This window comes from Rhagoletis pomonella, unplaced genomic scaffold (genome assembly GCF_013731165.1).
Source record: "Rhagoletis pomonella isolate Grant_MI unplaced genomic scaffold, Rhpom_1.0 Rhpom_scaffold_00007, whole genome shotgun sequence".
NCBI classification, from domain to species: Eukaryota; Metazoa; Arthropoda; class Insecta; order Diptera; family Tephritidae; genus Rhagoletis; species Rhagoletis pomonella.
In genome coordinates, this window is record NW_023458561.1 from 66,265,561 (window position 1) to 66,288,082 (window position 22,522).

The following is a 22,522-nucleotide window of genomic DNA, read 5'->3' on the forward strand; positions in this document are numbered from 1 at the left end:
AAAATACAAATACACAATGAACTAGAGTAAAATGGAAAATTAAAAAAAAAACGAGAAACAAAAGTTGTGAGACGTGAGACAAACAATAATCACCGGAGTTGCAGCAGGCGGAGGGTGAAGCAAATGGTGGTAAAGAACTGCGGGTGCGCTGTGGTCCGGCTAGTAAGGATAAGGACGGCACGCGTTGCAGGCAGTAAGAAAATGAGATTGCCTAGCAAACTAGAAGTGAGCTTTCTTGCGCATTAGGGACTCCACTGTGCAGCTACATTGACTATTAATGCTGAAGACGGCAGGCTGATGTTGCAAGGTCTTGGCCAGCGCAACAATCAGCCGACACAAAGAAGCAATCAAATAAATAAGGAGAAGAGAGCAACGAGGGAAATGAATAGAGTAGCCGAGTTGCTATGCTGGGCAGATGCTTACTTAGTAATATATAATTCACATTGTATAGAGCGTGCCGCCTTGCGCCTAAATGTATGCTGCGTACATATCTTTGCGGCTGTGTACCCGGCAAAGGCACAGCAACGACGTGTCGAGCTGCTGCTGCTGCTGCTGCAGTTAATAGAAAATGTAATTCGATGCATTCATTTGATGTTGGCAATCAGGATGAAGGAACGTCAGTCAACTACAAAAACAACAACAGCAGCGAGTCGGTCCAGTTGCCACGCCAACGAGATGCCAAAAATATATAGTAATGCTGGCGGGTCTATCAACTGCAGACGCCAAAAGGGGTTGCTTGACTGCCGGTACAAGTCGACTAAACAATGCACCGACTGAGCCGCTAAGCTGCTGGCGATGCGGCATATAAAAAATAGCAGTCAAGCTACAGGACAAGCAAAACAGAAGCAGCGGTGGCAGCCGTTGGCGGCCAGTCGAACGAACAAACAGACGCAAGACTGGCAAGACGCAGTCGAAAGTAAAAAGTGTGCGCATGAAGTGAGTGTGGCGCAGTAAAACGTGTGCACGATGCGCGATAACAGGTCCTTTTTTGTTTGAGCACTGCTGCAGCACGCCTCCTGTTGCCACACACTTCAGCGAGTGGGCCGACGACGATGTCCTTGCCGTTGTTGCGTTGCTTGTCGGTGGAGTACCAGTAGACGCGGCTGGCAATCAACTAGCAACTGGCTGGCTTACTGTACGTACGTACATATTTATTTGTAGATACATATGTATCTGAATATCTCGGTAAGTGTATGGGTGTGCATGTTTTTTTATTGTTAATCCTTGCAAACAAGTAAATGCGTTGTAAAGCAAACACGAAAAATATGTGCAGCAGGATGCGCACAAAGCGGCACACGGCCGACAAAAAGGGCAGACGGCGGGTATGAAGGAAGAAAAGTAAGCACGCGACTTTCGCTCGCTTGGCTGAGTGGCACGTCGGAAAATCCGTGTTCGCTTAGCTAAGTGGCAGGGTGGCGGAGTTTGGTTGGCTAGGTGGCATAGCTTGAACGGTGAGAAGTTGATTGCTGAACGTTTACATTTGCGCGAATAGCACTAAGATGGACTTAACAACAAACATTCGTAATGAGTTGTCGTGGGTCGGACGGCTGTCTGGCAGTCTGTCTGCTAGTTTGTCCGTCTGTTCACTCGCCACCCAACAATTGTCGACTACCTATGACGTTATTGTTGCATTTGGGGTGCTGCTGATGGTGATGGTGATGGTTGTGGTGGTGGTGGTGGATTATCCAGGGAAACGTTTTAAATGCACATCATAAAGAAAGCAGGAAAGTCAAATCGACAGCAACGCCGTCTGCACGTAACTAATCAGCAACAGCAAAGAAAAAATTACAAAAAAGGCACAAACGAAATCATTCGTGCAGCAGCACTCAAATGGTGGCATAAAAATATTTGCAACATATGGAATTGCTGTAGTGGAGGAAATGCGAGGCAGGTGGCGGATTGTGATAAACTAAAATGTGTAACAAAGTATTTCGTTTTCCGTTTTTTTTCTTTCTTCTTCTATAGGAAGCGCAATATTTTATGGCTGTGAGAATTGTGTTGCGAAGAATTAAGAATCACACCATATTGAATTTATTTTGCTACTTTGTTAAAGTATTAAATCGTTGGGTAGAGCTAAATGAGCAACGCTACCAACCCCGCCGCTATGCGCGAACCCTAATTGTAAATTTTTTTATTGCAATATTCCGAGCATGGATTAAGACAAACCAATTTGAAGTTAGAAAAGATACAATGAATAAATTTGCCACTTACGACTACAAGCAAGTATCTTTGTAAGTGTGTTGGGAACCATATAGATACTTAAATTGTATAAAAGAAAGGATTAGCGAAGTTGTCTAATCACTTCATATCGTCGGTGATACCGCTAAACGTTCTATGTCACTTATTACCTCTGGTGCTTAATTGATCTGTTATCTGTATCTGATCGCTTCTGGCAATCTTTCGTCTTCATCAGGCAAAGGTAGACAGTTTTGGCATTCACTTATTAGGGTATAACGATTTGCAACTGCATTCCGGTGCCAGTAAGCGACCATCTAAATGTCAAGGGTACTAATAGACATAGGCCATTTTGCAGTATCACCGACGATGTGAGTTTATGAATGAAAATAGTGGAATTTCAAAATGATTTAAGTACTAGTTTTTTCGGTATGCAAGGTGCTGTCTGTAGAAAATCTCGGTTCTGGGTAAGTTCCTTCAGAGCTTATTCGACCGATGGAGACTGCGGCCTGCAGGAGAACCCGTATAAATCAGATATATTGTAGTCAAATTTACTATTTAGTTAAAAAGTTAAAAAGCGCCAACTCTCATATCTTTCATTTTTAATGATACGGCAAGGTGCCCTAGATTACGTTCAAATATATTCTGAGGAGGATAATGTAATCTTACATTTCCTTCCGCTGGTGACAATTGTTTGAGAGGTGGTTGCTAGGCTTAAAGAAGGTGACTCAACTACAATTACGATACCCGATGGTACCTATAGAAACAGTATAACAGACCGTATCATGTGCCAGTTGCTGCACACTTTTATACAGGTGGCTCTAAAATCGAAGAGAGAGAGAGTCGGATTTGTTTTTTTTTTCACCGTGGTTAGATACATTTTCTAACTCTCCGACCTCTGAAATGTTAACGAAGTGGAGGTGCTGGTAATCCAGGAAGCATTACGGAGCCGCGCTCAAGGACCTACAGAGAAGAAAGAATTCTTCAACTTCTCTGACAGTCAGGCAGACCGAACAATTTTAAACTCACATATACATAAGTAATTCAAAGTCCGTTACTTAATGCTGTAGATCGTAGAACGAGATGGCCTATCGTTATATGTAGAACCTTAACGGTGAGATTTTGGGGGTAATTTCCAGGCGCATGAGTTGTTAAAGGAATATGTCTTCAAAGTATGGACCCGGTTGGTATACCAATGACCATATTTAAAGAGTATATAAGAGCTTACACAACTCAACATCCCAGTAAATGCTGGAGTAACCTTTCATTCCGTGAAATCACCTACACTTCCTATATCAGGAAATATAAATCCTATAAAAACTCTTACAGGGCACTACCCATTTCGTTTCTACGCCTTATGGCTAGCGCTGAGCGCACTGGGTTATTATCATAGTTGCAGGAATGCAGCAAATGAAGGAATCGGGTACAATTTGTATTCCATTTTCTATTCGTGGAAGCCTATATGTAGCAAGAATCGAATGTTCAACGATTTTTACCTACGACTAACCTAACCTAGCTTTCCTTTCAGATATAATCATAATGCGATACCCCTAGTCCGTGGAATCTAAAGTATTTTTTGAAAAAAAAATAAAAAATAAAGTCGAGGTGTATTTAGAGTTTTTCGAGTAAAACTGAGAGGTATCCTGGTTTTCCGTCCTCAAAGAAAATCCATAAAATAAATATATATTTATATGTAGTTAAACATTACACTAAAGAAGTAAAGTAAACGATTTCTATAATTATTATTTTTTTGTTGTAATGCCTCCGAGGTGGTCCCATACTAATTTGGTTTTGGTCCGATCATGAAGAAATTAACGGTACTCTTAAATTTTTATATAAGAATTGTAGTCGGTTTCGTTTTTTGCTTAAAAATAACTTGTTTTAAAAATACGTATAAGCAGAAATTAATTCCGTATTTAATTTTCAGTTAAAGAATTAAAATAACATATCGTCGTTACAATAATAAAACAACAATAAACAGTTGAACAATTGTTATAGCATTCCTTTTTGTTACGCCCTGACATCTCGTGCAAGTTTATTTAGAATACATACATACTCAACCCTTTACGAATTTATAAAAAAATGTATGTATGTATTTCTGGTTGTTAAATCGGCTTTAAATTTAATCAAATATTTTAACCTGACAACAAAAAACTATTCTTCTACATATACGCCTACATATATATTATAAATCTATTTTTGCAACCGCACTGAACTATGAAATGGCTTTGCGTCCAACCAACCAACCAGCTAACTATTTTTACCTTTTTACCACGTCAAATGAATTCTTTAGCCAATTAAGTGATGAGGTTACTTGAAATTCTCTTTTGGTTTGAAATTTGTTTTGGTTTGCTTTTTCGGTTGCACTTTGTTAGAATTTTAAAATCCTCACTGCAGCAGTCAATAGTCTAATTCTACATTGAAATGTTTGTAGGTATGTATGTTCTTTTTCGACAGAAATGTATGGTTGTACATACCTTGAGCTTTAATGTAGGAAATTCTGAGGTAAATTCTTGCATTGTAGTTGCGAAGTAAATCTAAATACTTACATACTTACATACTTACATATGTATGTATGTAGCTATGGAGTGGCTGTGGAGGAGTTATAGGGGAAAATAGCATTGATGCACTGGTTGGTATTTTACCTACTGCACATCAATGTATTATAGCATTGAACCAAACTGTCTGTAAGATAATGTCAATATGATGTCCGGTGAGACACATAGAGGGTTGGGATTTTTTTTGTAGAAGTTTGGTGACGCCTGATTAAGAAATCATAACTGAGTATGCCAGAGGAAGATTTTCATATTGCATCCATTTGAAACACTAGATAATTGGTTGGAGTAAAAATTTTGAAGTTCAACTAAATTATAACTATGTCTTATTGTGTAGAACTTCAAGTTCTGAACTTGGCATTTGAAAATATTGTGAATTGATTACTGAGCTGAGTCCAAAAAAAATATTTTGGATATGTTGTGGCACAGCATTTGCCAAGTACCTATACATAAAAGACTTCAAATTGTATTTGTATATTATGAGAAGAAGATGAGATCCTCAATAAATACATACTTGAAAACTGGTGTGAGACAAACAGTGGAGTAAACATCTAGCTTGGGTTACGACCTATGCCTTCCGCCATTACCAAAAAGGTAAACGCTTATTCTTCTTATTTGGCACTGTAACCGCCGAGTTCAACAAATGATGCCAGTCGTTTCTCCTTGGTGCCAAATGACGCTAATTGGATATGTCAAGCGAAGCCAAGTCCTGCTTCACTTAGTCTTTCCATGTCGCATGGCATGTCTCAAAACCTAAAAGTAGGTCCGCACAGATTCGAGTGCCCCCTGTCGGAACTGACTAATTCATGTCTGAGATTTTAGACAGATCAATTTCAAAATAGCTCGACTATTTCCCTCAGTCAGATTTAAGTTTTCCAAATACATATCCGTTCTATACTAATGTATTTATATTAGGGCGCATCACTCTTCGTAAAAAAATAATAGATTTTCTGTGTTTTTCAATTGGAAATATAAAATTTATAGTATTTTAAGACATCTTCGGAAAAATACTAAGATTTACATGAGCTGGACCTATTTGAAAATAAACACCTCCAAAATTCGAGTTTTTCATAAATGAAATTTGTTTGTTGAAATAATTTTTTTTAAATCACCTCTGATAATAGAGGAGGTTAAACTCAAAAGGTCCACATAAAAATGTTTGCTTTTCGGAGGTATCTTCAAATCGGAATAGCTCACAAATGTAGATATATCTTAATATTTCTCTGAATTTTTTTTTTTGGCGGAAGTTTTAAAATATAATAAATTGAATGCTTCCGTAAAAAAATGCATTTTTTTTTTTGGTGATGCACCCTAATATATGTATATTTGCCTGTGTCAAATAAAGCCGCAATTTTTTTTCTTCCAGTCCCATTTGAAAATGACGTTGTTAGTCCCAAAAAATAATTTTGTAAAAATTTCAGTCCTCCATTTTCATTTTTCAGTTAATGCTCGTAAAAATAAGAATTTAGAAATAAGCGAAACCTTAAAAAAGTCAACGGTAAGTCCTATTTATTTACTTCAAACTTGCACTGGTTGTTTTTTTACTAACAACGAAATTGACATAGTGTAATGTAGATGTACAAGTCCCGAATGGAAAAAGCTCTCTCGCACTGTACTCAGATTTTCACTATCATTTAAATTAATTTTCATATCATGTTTCAATAATATGAAGGAGGAAAACTTTTTCCAATACACTTTTTTCTATGTTTTACGTAAAAATCGCAAAATCTTTTCTACCCGCTTGAAATTAAATTTATTACATGCTAATCCACCTTAACTTCGCTACGAATCCTTGACATTGTGCCACTAAATTGAAATTAATTCGGGGTTAAAATAACGCACACAAGAAAAAGTAGACTAGTGCAGAATCAGCGCAATTTGCACGTACAAACACACAAACACACAAACACACACACACACATATCCGGCAATTGCATCCTTTGCTCCTAGAGCACTCAATTTCACATGCCCAACGCACGCTGCATAAATGTATTTATGTGCATAAATGTATGTAGTTTGTCTGCGCCTGAAAGTGTGCTAAACGTAGGGCTGCTTTACTGCTTAGCAACACCTTGACGCCACCACACACCTTTGCAAGCAACAAAGCTACTGTTAGTGCCAGACGCCATGCCAGTCGGTCTGTCTGTCGGGGCGTCTAGCTCTGTGCACAAGACCACTCGTCTGCCAGTCTCAACATCTGCCTGTGTTTCAATCCCTATGCTGCTTTTTGTGTCCCTAAAATTGTCTACTGGCTGGTACTCAGCACTGCGGCGGATGAGTGACTTATGTCTGGCGTGTAGACGACTCGCCGTTTTTCGTTACAATGTGTGAATGAATGGACCAGAAAAGAGAAAAGTACCGGCAATAAAAGCAAAAGAACACAAAAAATTACCAAAACTTACAGCGAATGCTGACGAAACGGCCGCCGAGCACCGGCGAATACTAAAATGATGTGGAAAATTTGCAACATTGTAGCCAAGCAGCAGCAGCTAAACAGTTGCAACATAACCACCGACGCACACACACACACTTTAACGTATGGCCGCAATTGAAGAAAAGCACGCTACAATCGGCTTTTACCGCAATTGGCAGTGTGGCATGCCAGACGAAGGAAATTGCGAAAAATTGCGCGCAGCGTCTAAAGGGTTAAACTGGCTGGCTGGTTGGTTATTAAAGCTTCGTGCACAGCAGACAGGATTACAACAACTTAAATGCTGCCTATTTGACGGCGAACGTATGCAACATTTATGTATATATGTATGTATGTGTGTGCATGCGATGCTAGGCATACACACACACATTTGCATGTTTACATAGCAGTCCGCACAAAAGTGCCTAGCCCACCCTCCCCCCACCCCCCTCTGTTTGCCCCTCTACAGCCAGTGACAGCGCTGGCTGCGTCGACATTGACTTCGCTGCCACGCGCCGTAGCAGCGCTCTCTATTGCTGCAGCTCCCGCTGCCACTGCTGCTGCGTTGCTTACCCTTGAAAATTTTTGCTTGGTCTGCATTGTTGCCTTTGCTGCTGATTTTTCGCACCAACACAAATGCACCTTTTTTTGCAGATTGTTATGCTCCCTATTGTAGCTGTAGGAGGAAATCATATTGCAGCCGCATACACTCAAATAAAGCAATGAAGTTTGTCGTTGAAAAAAAGCTACAAGTTCAATATACGACTTTTTGCAAATAAAAAGTAAAAATGAATGAAGAAAACAAGTTGCTGGAATAAATGCAAGGAAAAAATTGTAGAGAAGTGGCGTGCAAAAATAATTTTTTTCTTGAATGGCCGTGGGAAATTTTCACAATTCAACGAAGCGTGAAAATTTCCCACCCTAAAGCGCAGGCGTTATCTTCCGTGCTCTCTCTCTCTCTCTCGGCCTTTCTTATCAATTTACGCTCTCAAATTGCCATTGCGCGCTCACTAAATGTTTCATTTTCTAATTTTTTTCTTTACAGTAAACCGCTGCTCCCTCATCATCGTAGCAACGTATTGAACACCTGTGCATGGGACCGAACCACCCTTTGGGCGACAGTTGCAACTATTCGCCTCAGGCGCGAAGCTACGAGCACCGCTGGGCAAGCGGATGCCCACAAATTTTAGATGCGCTCGTGAAGTACTTCCGTTAATTGCTCTTCGCCAACAGTTTACCGTTATAACAGTGCTCGTGAGTAGCGTTTCGTTGTTGAGTCGCAAAGTTTTCGCCGCATTAATTTCGACTTGTACAGCGAATGTGACACTCGGTTGCTTATTTCGTTTGCTCGTGGTGCTATTCACGGTAGTGCGGCTCACTCGGTTGATTTTGCTATCGCGTTGGTGTTAGTGTATCGGTGTAGCGCTAGTCGCGTGTGTGTTTATTTAACACAAATCCTGTCGCTCAGCGAACTCAGTTCGGGCTTGAAATTCGTGATGTGCGGTTACAAGTTTACGGCTGGCACGCGTCAGCAACGGCGACCAAATGTTTGAACGAAATTTTTTCGGATTTTGATAAAGTGAAAGCCAAGAAGTTGGGGTATATTGTGGTGATTGTTTCTTTTCGCACCACAATTCAAATTATGTGAAAACAATAATCAAAGCATTATCTGTACTCGGATGCAATAGGATTTGTATGCTGGATGAAGAGCTTCGAAATACGCGTGTCAATAGTCTTAAACACGTTAAAAAAGATACACAAATCGTTGACATAAAATGACTGAGGAATACTCTAAAACTAATATGCAAAGGAAAACGCTCAATATCAACTTCGAATTGCTCAAAACAGCTTAATAAGGAAAGCAGTGTTTATGTTTGAAAATTTAAAAGTATTCAATAAGAGAATTACTATACAGTTTAGTAGAAGAGAAAAAAAGGACGTGGGCAAATGTGCGTCAGTGTTTTAAGCGTAACAAATAATTGAAAAACCCAAATTGATATTATCCATTATCAGAGGAAATATTAATCTTACTTAATAACGAAAATAAATGATTTCGAAAATGTGCAAAGCACACAGCTGGCATTGCGATGCCGCATGGACAACTGTGCCGCGGCTGCTGGCATCTCTATTGTTGTTGCTGCTTGTGGATTACGCATACTCGGATTATGAAAACACATGGAATTTGTATTATGAACAGCCGTGCTGCTTGGGCTCGCCCAGTGGACATCACATACGGCATCACAGAGGTGAGTGAATTAGAAAAATGTAGAGAAAATTTGTAAAAAAAAAAACAATAAAAAACTAAATATTTGAAATACCACAAACGTGAAATATTTTAAACATCCAAAAATATTAAGGTATGTCGATTGATTTCGATCAGGATAGATCTTAAGTCTTGTACATGCGCTGCTATATCGGCTATCTGTCTATTTTTTGGCCCATAATTAAATCGGTAAAGGTATGGGTAAAGGAAATAAAGTTGTGTCAAAATATGTCGACAAATTTTTGGCATAGTGAAAACCAGTTGTAACACGCAAAATGCTTCCGATGGCAAATAGTACTATTTGAGACAATAAATTCTGATGTGACATTTGACGAAAAAAAATCTACAATATATTGTAAATTTTAAACACCTTTTTATATATATATTTTTGTTATTTTTTGGCTTTAGATATAACAATTACATGGCGAACTTAGCTCAGTGGGTAGACCACTGGATTTGTACGCCGGAGCAACCAGCAAGTCCCAGGGAACTCGATGAAGAACTCTGATGAATTATCAGCTATAACTTCTACTTATTTTTGTTTTCCCTCAATATTTTTAACCAAAAATGGCCTCAAGCTCAATAAAATTTTTGAAAATTTTTTATGAGAAAATTATGATATCTTAACGGGAACATTTTTTATGTTATAGATATATTTTGGTAAATTATTACCAGTTAATTATAATCAATCCATTTTCTCGTTTAAAAGTAAGCCTATTAAAAGAAAGAAATGCAGATTAACTGTAGAAAAAATAATAATTTTTTAGCCACCGGACAAATTTAAAATTCTTTGATATCGTTTATACATTAGTACATTAAGATGAAATCTTTTATTGCAAAATATGACACAAAAAAAATATATTAACAAATTATATAGTATTTATAATTACACAGAGTTTTTACAATAACCTATATAGAAAATTTATAACCTTTGAAGTTGTGCTTAGGTAAGACTTCTTCTAAGATGCTGGCAGAGAGCTCCAAAGTAGTTTTACAGCATTAATAAAAAATAGTCTCGACGTGTACGGAGTGTACACTTCTAAGGAACTTGAGTTTATCATACAGATATTTCGGTTTCTTAAACATAATTAGATTGAACATAAAAACGCAAGCTTTTAGGGAATTTCTTAGGTCGCGTCCTAGTATCGAATTTCTGAGAATATTTAAATGATCAAATTTCCTTAACCCATGTACATATATGGTGGCAAAATTAAAGACAACGTTAAGTTTTTGAAATCACTGAGAGTCAAGTTCGCTACAAACTATATCAGAATAAGTAATGAGGGGGAACAATTAGACTAATTACCATATGTTTTTTTAGTGTCTTGGGGTGTAAAAGCAGAGGTAGCTCGGAGACACCGCAGTGTATAGTAAAATTTTCTAACGACATCGTTTATGTGATCCTCACAAGTCAGTCTAGAATTTACTATGAAGGCAAGTTTTTTTTTACTTTATCAACTAATCAAAGAATATCAGCACCAAGATACATATATCTAGGTGGGGACCTCAGAGGGCTTGATCTTATCCTTGCATATTGGAAGCACATAGGATTTCCTAGCATTAAAGAGAAGCAGGTTTTCATTTGAACACTTAGGAATAGAATGCAAATCATAATTTAGTTGAAGCGCGATTTCCTTAACCATGCCAGTGCGATCAGAGATGAAGAGATCAAGATGAACATCGTCAGCGTAAGCATGTTAACAGGCATGTGAGCATGCATTGAAAATATCATTTATAAACATGCCAAAGAGAAGAGAGCCAAGTATGGAACCCTGTGGAACACCAGAGTGAATGTGCACAAGATCAAAAAAAAATGTTATCAACTTTTACTTCTTGCATTACATATATTACTTAAATAGCTACTAAGAAATCGCACTGCTAAATCCCCAAAGCCAAACTTTTGTTTAAGTTGCTCACACAGCAAGACACGGTTGACAGAGTCAAATGCTTTAGAGAAGTCTAGGAGAGGGTAAGGAGGGTAAGGTGATCAAAACTGATGACCAACATTATCCAAGATTTTTGTAACAGCAGTTGAGCATGAGTGGACAGCCCTGAAGTCAGATTGAAGCGGGTTGAGTAGATTATTCTCTTCGATAAACTGTGTTATCTGTTGTGCCATAAGCCTTTCAAGGACCTTAGACAATCCGGGAAAAATACTTATAGACCGAAAATCTGTAAGCAGGGTGGCGCCGGGTTTTTTGGGAGTGAAACATTGCAATAGATGCAATATTTAAAAATTTTGAATAGCCCTACTTTATTTCAAATAGTTGAAGTTGATTGATACCATCATTTATTTGCGTTTCTCTGCCTTAGCGTTACTTTTAACTTTAAAACATAATATTTATATAGTAAAAAAGTTCCTTAAGCTTACATACAGTTTAGTTACGTAAACTTAATATACTTCTCTCAACACATGATTATAGGTTATAGTTACATTATTTACTTACAGCGGGCTTTTTTCTGAGTATAGGTCTACATCTTCTTTTTCTGGCACATCGGACCAAAGTTATAATACCATTTCATGGTCATGAAAGTTTTAAACTGTAAGCAGGGAATATCGAAACCTTAGAGAATTTCGGAAAATTTACTACTTCCATTCATAGGTTTGGTGAGCATGGAAATGTGCGAAATTTTACTAGTATGCATACATATTTCTCTTTACTTGGTGTTAATATTTTCTACCATAAACAACAAATTTTCGAACATAAGTAATTTGTATGTAAGAAAATACGTGACACAGTCAGTAAAAATATTAACAAAAATTAACACGAATTCATAGCCACTGAAACTTGCCTTTTATTCGCCCAGAATTTAATGGGCTATGGAACTGCATGGTTAGAATTTAGAATAAAAGGTTTGTTGTTTTCGGGACAATATTTGGAATTCTTCTAATTTACCTACAAAGTTTGAAATTCGGACTTACTTATACGGTTTTTGTTAGATAATGAGTGGTATTTTCATCAAAAAATATTAACATTAAAGGACCCACAAAAAGAAAATATCAACAATTGATCAACATATCGTGTCTCTATTATTTTTCACATGACTGTATATACACTGAAAAAAGAATTTAGTTACCTCAACACGTGATTTGGTTATAGTTACATTAACTGTTTATAGTTGCCAAATCATGAGAAATGTATGTATACGTTCAGCTGACTTTTTTCTGAGTGTACTATTACTTGGCAGCGCTATTTTAGAATATGGACTTTTGACTTTAATATTAAAATTAATCACTTAATTGAAGGCGAAACCGACAATACATCATATCAACGGCTGAGTGGAAGATCGAGTTCTTCAATCAAATTTTGAAATAGAATGTTAATGGAAAGTTTTCTGAGTTAGAGCGTTTTTGAATTGGCCGCCGAGATAGGTCGATCTTCCACCCGTCGATCTATATTTGGAATCAAGGAAAGCTAAGTCTTTGTATTTTTTATTGATGATACTCCACTTCTTTACAGAGGAAGGCAACTTCCATAAAATTCGTTTCCTGGCAATGATATTACAGATATTTGACATAAGCTTTAATTAAAAAATAAAGAGCAATGTACCAAAATACTACGCTTGGTGGAGGAACTGAAGGAATCAGAATAAATATCGTCAATAACGACGACACATTTAACGAGGGAGATGTGCGACTTTAGCAAATTATAAAGTCTTCAAACCATTATTGCACGTTGGTATGAAGTTCCCCATGGTTAACATAATTCGGCATTGACTATCAAATGATCCGGTTACGCTGCTATAGATACTTGCTAACAGGCAGGCGACCGCTATGGTGTAGTGGTCAGAAGTGCGCGCTTCCACTCTGCAGGGCCTGGGTGCAAGTCCTGGTCAAAGCAACATCGTAAACAAATGTAGAAAATAGGTAAACCTCCGATTGTATTTCTGGCATTAAAAACAGAGTCTCATAAAAATAAAACCGCCGTTCGAAGTCGGCGTAAAACTGTAGGTTCCTCCCCTTTGTGTGACAACATCAAGGCGCGCGCCACAAATCGGAGGAGAAACTCGGCCAAACGCTAACATATGTGTAGGCGTCAATCTACTATTATTATTAAGGTATTATAATGCCATTATGCTTTAAGTTGCACGAGTGTAGAAAAGGTAGTACTCACTAGTAAAGAATTTGTGCGGCAGAAAGACAATAACATCTAAGTAAGAAAAAACAAAGCATTTTCTTTGCAAAATTCTTTGCTATTGAATGTGATTTATATATGTAAATAAAAAGTCAAAAAGACATACATATCGTCGATGTTTTTGCAAAACCGTATATCGACCAGTTGCAAAACCGCCTAAAACACCGTTGTGGCAAAACCCTGTGGTAACCCTGAATAAACCGTTTTTTCGCTCGCCTGTAAAATTTGAGTGCCGCAGGATAGGCGGTTTTGCAATTGGTCGATGGGCGGTTTTACAAAAACATTGACGATATATTTCTTTTAGCATTCCGAATGACAAACCTTTGTAATGAAATGCGCAAAAAAGTTATCTTCCATTAAAAAAACAATAAGACCTAATTAAAAAGAGGTTTGACAGAAAAGTTAAAAACTAAGAAGTGGAAAAATTTAAATCTACATTTTCTTGAAATCGCAATTCACTACTTGGCTGTTTAATTTGCAACTTTTCTCTCCCGCATCTATTTTGCTCATTTCTGTGCCACTTTTGTTTGGTTACTTTTTCCTTGTGGTGCACTTGCGTTTTTCTAATAAATATTTCGCGAGATCCCCAGCGCTGCTTTTGTTTGGCACTTTTGCTTTTAGTCTAGATTTAGATTTTTGCATTTAACTATACGTATTTCAAGTTTTTCTTTTACAAATCTTCCGAATTCTTCATTGGTCTATTTGTATTTTGTGTAATGCCACTTATTGGTATTGTTCTTTCTGCGATTCTATTTCTGCAGCTCTGTGTAAATCTCTTAACAAAATAATTTTACTTTAAGCCGCTTTTCTCTTATTTCAATGGCATTGTTTGCCATGCCGCCTTGGCAGCATCCTGTGGCGGTCCTGGCAACCACACCACACCACACCACACCATACACACCCCACGCTCCACTCCACCACATCAACCAGTGTGTTCATATAGTGTTTTTTGCTCGCCTCTTGAAACTGTTTCTTGTCATTTTCTTCTGCGTTATTTTACTTTTGTTTAGCCGCAATGATTTTCTTTCGCCTTTCACAACTTTCTCCTACTCTGCGCCACTTGCGTTCGCATCCTTTCGCCGCACTTTGTCCTTGCTGCGCGCTGCATACTTTCTTCAATTCAAACAACTATTACTTTAGCCGATTGTGGCTGCTTCGTGCACGCTTACAAAAACTGAAAAAAAACCAACAATTTGCAACTTGTAGGTTTATTGAGTTCGTCCACAGTTTGCTATCAACTTTTGGTCCAGCGCGCTTGCCGTTCGTTCATCTCCTCCATCGCAATCGTGCACTTCGTCGTGTGCGGCTGCTTCGTTAGTGCTGACTGGCTACAAAATTAAAAAGTTTTTGTTTGTTCTGATTTTTTGAATTTTTCTTGCTTCAGCGTTTTTTTTCTTCTTAATTTTCCTTTGGTTATATACATAATTGGACTTTGAAGTTTTCGCTATTAGGGTCTAATTAGTTTTCAAGTGTTGTTTTTATGGACTCAAAGTTTTTTTTTTTTTTTTCATGGCGGAAGACGCGCCTGCGAAGCGTCTTATACCTACTTACTTTTTTTTCTTTCTCTAGAAAGGCACAAACTTGCAAAGATTTCCGGCTGTTGATAAGTTGAAGTTGAAATTTCTTATTTTTGGGGTTAATTTTGAAATTTATTCGCTGCCTTCGCTTGACTTCGGTGTGTACAAGTCAAATGTGTGTGTGTGTGTGGTTGAAGGGCACGGGTGAGGGGCTAGCCTTCATCATTGACTTTTCTAATTATGTTTCAGTTACTATTGAAATACTTTTGTTGTTAAAGTGTGTGTTTGTGTGTGTGCAAGTGTTTGTGTTGATGTTATTTCCTGAACGGCTTAACACTTTTGAACTGAAGATTTGTTAGGGAATTTGCTTTTCAAAATTATAGAAATTAAAATAATAAAAAAAAAAGAATGAGAGGTGGGTGAAAAATTTGTGTTTTGTGCAAGAGAGGCGTGAAATATTTAGTAAATTCCTTGAAATGTAAATTTTGGTTAGCCTTTTGGAATTCGTAGTAAAATTAGTAGCTTTTGCTCTTTCTATGATGGACATTTGTACCTATTTTTATGCATATATGTAAACGATAGCAACTGCCAACACAGCAACTGAAGCTGATCCTTTCGGGAAACAGCGCCTCTATTAAAGCAGGTTACCAACAATTCAATCACGGCAAAACTTAATTCATACAAACTCTTTTCCAGCGAGGCCAATTTAAACAGCGTTTTGAGAATAAAATTAAAAGTTTCTTTCACTTAAGTTTGATACAAAATGCATAGTCAGCCCCAAATAGTCAAACCCTCTAATTAAAGATAGAAGGTGGATAATTTTGGTTGTACAAATACATATCATTGTTTAAAGTACAAAATCGCGTATCAACAAAATGCAAAACCGCGTGAAAATTAAGTATAAACAAGTAAGAAAGTCTAAGTTCGGGCGGAGCCGAACATTAAATACCCGGCGCAAGTATTAAATATATGTTTTTTCACCCTTCCGAAACCTTCCGCTAGATGGTAAGCCGAGGTGTATCAATTTTGAGTAAATTAGCGTCCTTCAATTTCGAAATACTGAAGTTTCAAGCATTTCTTAAATTTACCGTTATATGAGAATCGGCCGTTATATTAGTCCGATTTCAATAATTTTCAACGTTTTGCTTACACGTGGCAAGTACAATAACCATACCGAGTTTGGTACAAATTGGTAGAACGGTTACTGATATACTTATATGTGATCATAAGTGGGCGGTGCCACGCCCATTTTCCAAAATTTTACCATAAACGTATTTCTTGGTAAAGAATTGTTGCAAGCATCAATTTTGAATAAATTAGCTTCAATCGAAGATTTTGTATTTCTCTAAATTACCGTTATATGGGATGTGGGCGTGGTTATTGTCCGATTTTAAAAAGTTTCGGCGGTTTTTTATGCTGTACCAAGGCCAACAACTGTGCCAAGTTTGGAAGAAATTGGTGCAGCGGTTACCAAGATATACACATGTAACCATAAGTGGGCGTGGCTACGCCCATTTTCCAGAAATTTATAATATTCTTATTTTTCGTCTAAAACTTATTATAAATATCAATTTTGAGTGAATAATCTCCAGTAGTTACTAAAATATCGCAGTTTTCGTATTTCTGAAAATTACCGTTATATGGGAAGTAGGCGTGGTTACAGTCCGATTTCGCCCATTTTCAATAGCAACCTACCTTGGATTAAGGGAAACCTACATACCAAATTTCGTTGAGATATCTCAATTTTTACTCGAGTTATCGTGTACACGGACAGACGGACAGACGGACAGACGGACAGACGGACAGACGGACAGACGGACAGACGGACGGACAGACAGACATGGCTTAATCGATTTCTTTTTTCATCCTGATCATTTATGTATACATTTGTCTATATCTATCTCGATTCGTTTTGGCTGTTACAAACAACCGTTATGTGAACAAAATTAATATACCCTTGTGCACAAGTGCGCTCGGGTATAAAAATAGCGCAAAAATTTTGACTGTTTTCACGATCCGCGTGGTATTACAGCTGGCAACAAAATACGGGTTAGGTGTGCTGGTATGCTTACTGGAAGCCGCTACAATCTAACATAAGCTAACCTAACCTGATAACGGTAAGATGAATGGAAGATATGATCCTAGCGTTCTTGACCTGCGCTTCATTTGTAAAACAAATATCCAGTCGGATTAGTAGGTACACGTAAGTATATTTCTTGAAGCGCCCCTAAACAAGTAAAAATTTAGGGAAATTTCAAAATTTTTATAGCTGAAATCAACTAAGCATAGTTTTGTTTCAGCTACGGCCCATAAATCCGAATATTTTCTCTTAAAAAATACAGCTTTTTGACTTCAATTAAAACCAACTGAAACGCAGCAGCAAACTCCAGTCTATTTGCTTTTGCGAAAAGTGTGCCACCTTGAAAGTAGGCTAATGTTAATGCGCTGTTTAACTCTAAATGCAGTTACGAAATCACTTTTTGTAGCCTACTTTACGCTGCAAATAAAAATGAAATAAAAGCTCTGTTCTAGTAAAGAAGCTTGCAGGAAATAAAATAATGCTTCGTTTAGATTAAGTCACTAGCATGTCAATATAGGGAGCCTGCCCAGCGCTAAATGTCGAATGACGTCTGTCTATATTATTTCAGTTATTCAGAAGCCACTGAAATGAAAAACTAAATGGTCATGTATTGTAGAAAATTAAAATTAAAAAATTAAAAATAATATTTTTCATTTAATACACAAATCGATACGACTAAAGTCGAGGGTAGTACATATAAACTTTGGTCCCGATTGGACTCGGTTAGGACGTCTTTTGTAATCTGAACTTTGAGCTCTGTGCGACACGCCTTAACCGACCTCAATCGGGACCAATATTTATATGTGATATCTCCGCCTATGGTGGTATCTATTTTGGGTATTAGATAAAAAAAGAAATCATTTTAATTTTTTGAGTCTCCATAGAGGAATCTGAATTTTTCCCCCGGTGCGATACGCCTGAACCGTCTTAAATCGGGACCAAAATTTATATGTGGAATCTTCAACTATAGTTACGGTGACCATAAATATGGATTCAAAATGAAGGACAATTTTTCAAAAATATGCCTACATATATTTACGTAGTATAAAAATATCAAAAGAGTATCTATGATTCAAAATTCTTAATACATTTTGAGCTTTGAATCACGTTTTCTTCATCGATTTTAATATTTTTAAAGGAGTTTTTGTTGCATAATTTGGGCCCCTGAACATTTCCAAAAAAAGCGTAACTCAGAAAAAATATAGGTAACATGTTTTTCAAACGAAGGCGTTTATTACAGTAAAATAGGGTCGAATACTGGTAATCTGACGATTTTTTTCCGCAGTAGAACATTTCTTTCAATACTACAACAATACTACTTTTTTATATACTACAACAACAAGAAAGTTATAACACATCTAACACCTTAACGCCAATATCTCAGAAAGCAGTTTTAACAGAAGCGCCCTTATTGCATCTAACTCCTCAATTATTGAAGATAAAACAAAGACAATTTGATTTTCATGTGTATTTTTTTAATATTTTAAAATCTCACACTTTTTTGCTAATTTTTGCATTCGTAAGTTATTTAATTCTGGGGTCCCGCAGGCGCATACAAGTACTAGGTGTTGTGTGAAAATTACGTTAGCATTCGTAAGTGGTGGTGAAATCCCAGGAAGGTTTTGCTCCCGCGCATCGCAAAGTCCCCCTTTTTGGTAAAATTACTATTATTTTTCATTACATTCGGTTCTCCTTAGAAAAATTTGGCGCTTTATATTTTAGTGGCAATTTTAACCATCTATAAGCCATTTTTTAAACAGTGGGTCAAAAAGGCCCGTTCTGTTTGGAGTTGATGGGTTAAACTTTTGGAAAAAAGTAGACCAAACCTTGTTTTCAATACATAGCCCCAAAAAAAATCGTAATATCTCCGTAATTTAACATAACGGTTGATAAGATTATTGCAAAAATTTATTGATAGCGACATAAATTACCCCAATAACTTAACTTTTTTTTTTATTTCTTTAAAAACGGATTTGTAGAGAACATAGAGATGTATGTATATACCTCATCAATCAGCGGCAGACACTCAAGATTTTAATTTAAGAAGAAAGTAAGGTAATTTAAATTTAAAACTAATTGAATGAATGAATTAAATACAATTACAATCTGAATCGTCATGGCGAATGCCTAACGCTGTCGAGATGACATAATAAGATTAGTAGCCTCATGGCTCTTTGGAATCTACCTTATGGGCAGTAGCGCCGGCGTTTCCAGACGCGCCGGCCTCGCCGCCGCCGCCGATTCTTTTTGAAGTTGTGCACGCCGCCGCCGCAAAGCCTGTCGGCGTAAACCTCTAATACATACATATGTATACACATATTTTTTTTAAATGCATTTATCTAATTTTCCAACTATTTCCATATGTATATCAGTTCTCTGTATCAGGCACTGAAAGCACTGGCATTTCAGTGGATTGGCCGTCTACTCTATGCCAGTTGTACTGACATGCAAGCACTGCTGTGCCTGTTTACAATATGCCAGTAACAGGACTTGCTCACTGGACTGCCATGCTATTGACATAATGTAAACAGAGCATTAAGTAAAATTAAATGTCTCTCTCGTAGAAGCGCCGATTAAAGCCTGGCATTTAATCCTTTTATACGTACCCAAAACTCATTTCTCATATTTACTATAGTTTTTAGCGGCGCCGTGGAGTATGCAACATACAAATTATTAATCAGAAGGAAGCAAAATAGTTGGCAGCCACATAAAGAAGTTTACAAATATTATTAATGCCATAATTAATTGCGCTTGTTACACTACACCATGCACCCAAATACTTCTAAAACAACCAGTTACTAGTTAGCAGTTGCCGGTGCAATTAGGTACATATGTACGTATGTAGGTATGTAGAGATTTGAAAGTGCTACTTGGGCCACAAATTGCGGGCATGCAGGTGCGCTCGATTGAGGTGAAGAGCTGCAGAGCATGAAAAACTTTCGCATAGCAGATGTTAATCACCTCAATAACGCTGTGTACACGCTGTGAGGTCTAAAACAGCAAAACAAAGCAAAAAAAATAAGAAATAACAAAGTGGTAATATGAAAAATTGCAGATAGAAAATAAATTACTGCACCAAGCTACAAACGTACATACATACACACCGCAAACATATGTATGTATGTATGTATACTCGCACAAACACTTATCTACTCACATACACCTAATGAATACATGTCGATTTGGCAGACGCCCCAGAGAATTGAAAAATTAAGAAGCTTAAAATAAAAATAAAATAAAATAAAAATGTTGAAAAACAGTAAATTAAAATTCCTGTTAAAAAAGCCAGCGGAGTGCAACAACACTTCGCAGTCGGTGGTGGATAGTGGAGCGGATAAATTGCGCGCTTTTTGGCTCCATTCGCAGGTGCTTGGCTCTGTTGGCTGTTGGCTGTTGGCTGTTGGCGTAATAAGCGCTTACGCTAACTACCTACAATGAGTACAAGCTAGCACGCTATGCTCATGCTAGCGCACAGCGTCAAACTTGGACAAACTTTAGGTTTTTATGCGACTTTTCAGTGCAATTACAGCTTAAATTGTCGGTTAATTACGCGTTCACGTTTACTTTATTATTTTCTGCGCTTTTTTGTGTTTCCTTCTGCGTCCTCCTGTTCTTCCATTTTGGCTGCGACTCTTTGGCGCATATTTATTTGTGTTTTTTTTTTTCGTAGTTTTCATGTGTTTTTTTGCCATTTTTTCGGTTTGCTCCAATTGCTAGCGCAACACACACGCGCGCATGCAGGCAACTACTCTGCATCTTGTTTTTGTGGCAGCAGTTGCGGCTCGTCGTTGCTGAAGTTCGCTGCTAGTTGGCGCTTCATTCAGCTGCTTCACCTGCTGCTGCTGTTTCGTTGGCGCTTTAATTGCTGTCGGTGTTGCCACATCGCCACACACAAAAAAAAAAATGCCACACCAAATATATGTATGTGTACATATTTATTCGCCCAGAGAAGCGTACAGCCTGCCAGATCCGTTATGCGCCGCAACGGTGAAGGATGTGGTCGCGTAGCGCCTGTAAGTATGCTACATCACCGTAAATACTCAAACTCTTGCGCGCATTGTGGCACGCAACTTTTCGTTCAACGCCGTATTTTTCCCCCTTCTTTGTGTGGTGGGACTTGCTGTTGGTTAGTTGTATTGCCAATGCCACTTACATGCTTACAACAACGAATAGCAAGCCAGTCAGTCTGCCAGCCGGCACCTGGTCGTTGTCCGCGACAGGTAAAAGTTTTTATTGAAAACTTTTTTTACTTCTGCTTTTCTGTAGTTTATACTGCTGTTGTACACTGCCAGTAGTTAACTCTTTTTTTTATTTACTTTTGCATTTTTGGACCAACTCTTGCTATGGCTGCGGCAGTAGTGAGCAAGGTGACTAACAAAAAATTAACCCGAGTAGGTATTTAGTAATGAAATTGCAATGCCCACGGTGCGAGTGAAAACGTCTGTGTTCTTACTCGGCGGCACAGTGGAGTAGTTTTGATAACCGTAATATTTGATATTTTGTTAGGTTATCTGCTTATTGGTTTTTAAAGCTTTTCGCATCGAGAGTAGAGATGCCGTTTTTAAATCGATTGAATCGAATATCGATTAATCGAGCCCTTTCGATTCGATTTTTTGTCGATTTATTAGTTCCGATTCGAGTCGAAATCTGTGCAGTTAATACCGCTTACTTCCATTGTTTGTTATCTAGCGCATTCCGAATTACTTGTCGAAAATTTTAAGATGATCCGATACTACGTTCTCCCCAACGAAACTAAAAAATTATTTGAGTAAATAACGCACGTTTTTCGAATCAGCAGCTGCGATATAGCGTTTTTGAACCGAATTATGAAATTTGTAAATATGTACCTAGAGCGTGTTTCAATCATATTCTGAGATAGGGCGTTCTTCAACCAAATTCTGAAATAGTGCGTACTTGAAAAGTTTTCTGAGAAAGGGCGTTTTCGAACTGACTGCCAAAATAAGTCGATCTTCCACTTAGCCGTCGATATGCAGATTTTGTCAGAGAAGACTATCTAAATTCAGTTCTTTTTTTTTTGAATCGAAATTACTCCTTAGCGGGTATGTTAATAGCTCAAAATGTCCTACAAAAATATTAGACATTTTTTCTATTTTTCAAGAAACCAAAAAAAAACAGCTTCTCGATTAGAGATGCCATATCCAAATAAAGAAATCGATTTTTGAATCGAAAAAAAAATCAATGCAGGAAGAAATCATCAAAAACTAACACGATTACTTAATTTTTATAAAGAAACAAAATACAGCGCTCTAACCAACACTGAAATTACAAACATTTAATGTAATTAATTGTTAAAACTTACGCTTATGAACTAGGGTTTCAATATCTACATTTATTCAAATACTAAAAATCCCTATAAACAAAAAAA

At 37.5% G+C, this 22,522-nt stretch overlaps 1 protein-coding gene across 1 annotated transcript in view; it reads left to right on the plus strand.

The window, feature by feature from the left end:
* The window catches only part of LOC118743370 (semaphorin-2A), a gene marked incomplete in the record, with an annotated part of 243,443 nt that overhangs the window by 63,083 nt on the left and 157,838 nt on the right, over positions 1–22,522 (plus strand). The window contains 1 exon segment of the mRNA XM_036475994.1: positions 8,186–9,386. Coding sequence (XP_036331887.1) covers positions 9,188–9,386 — 199 coding nt within the window.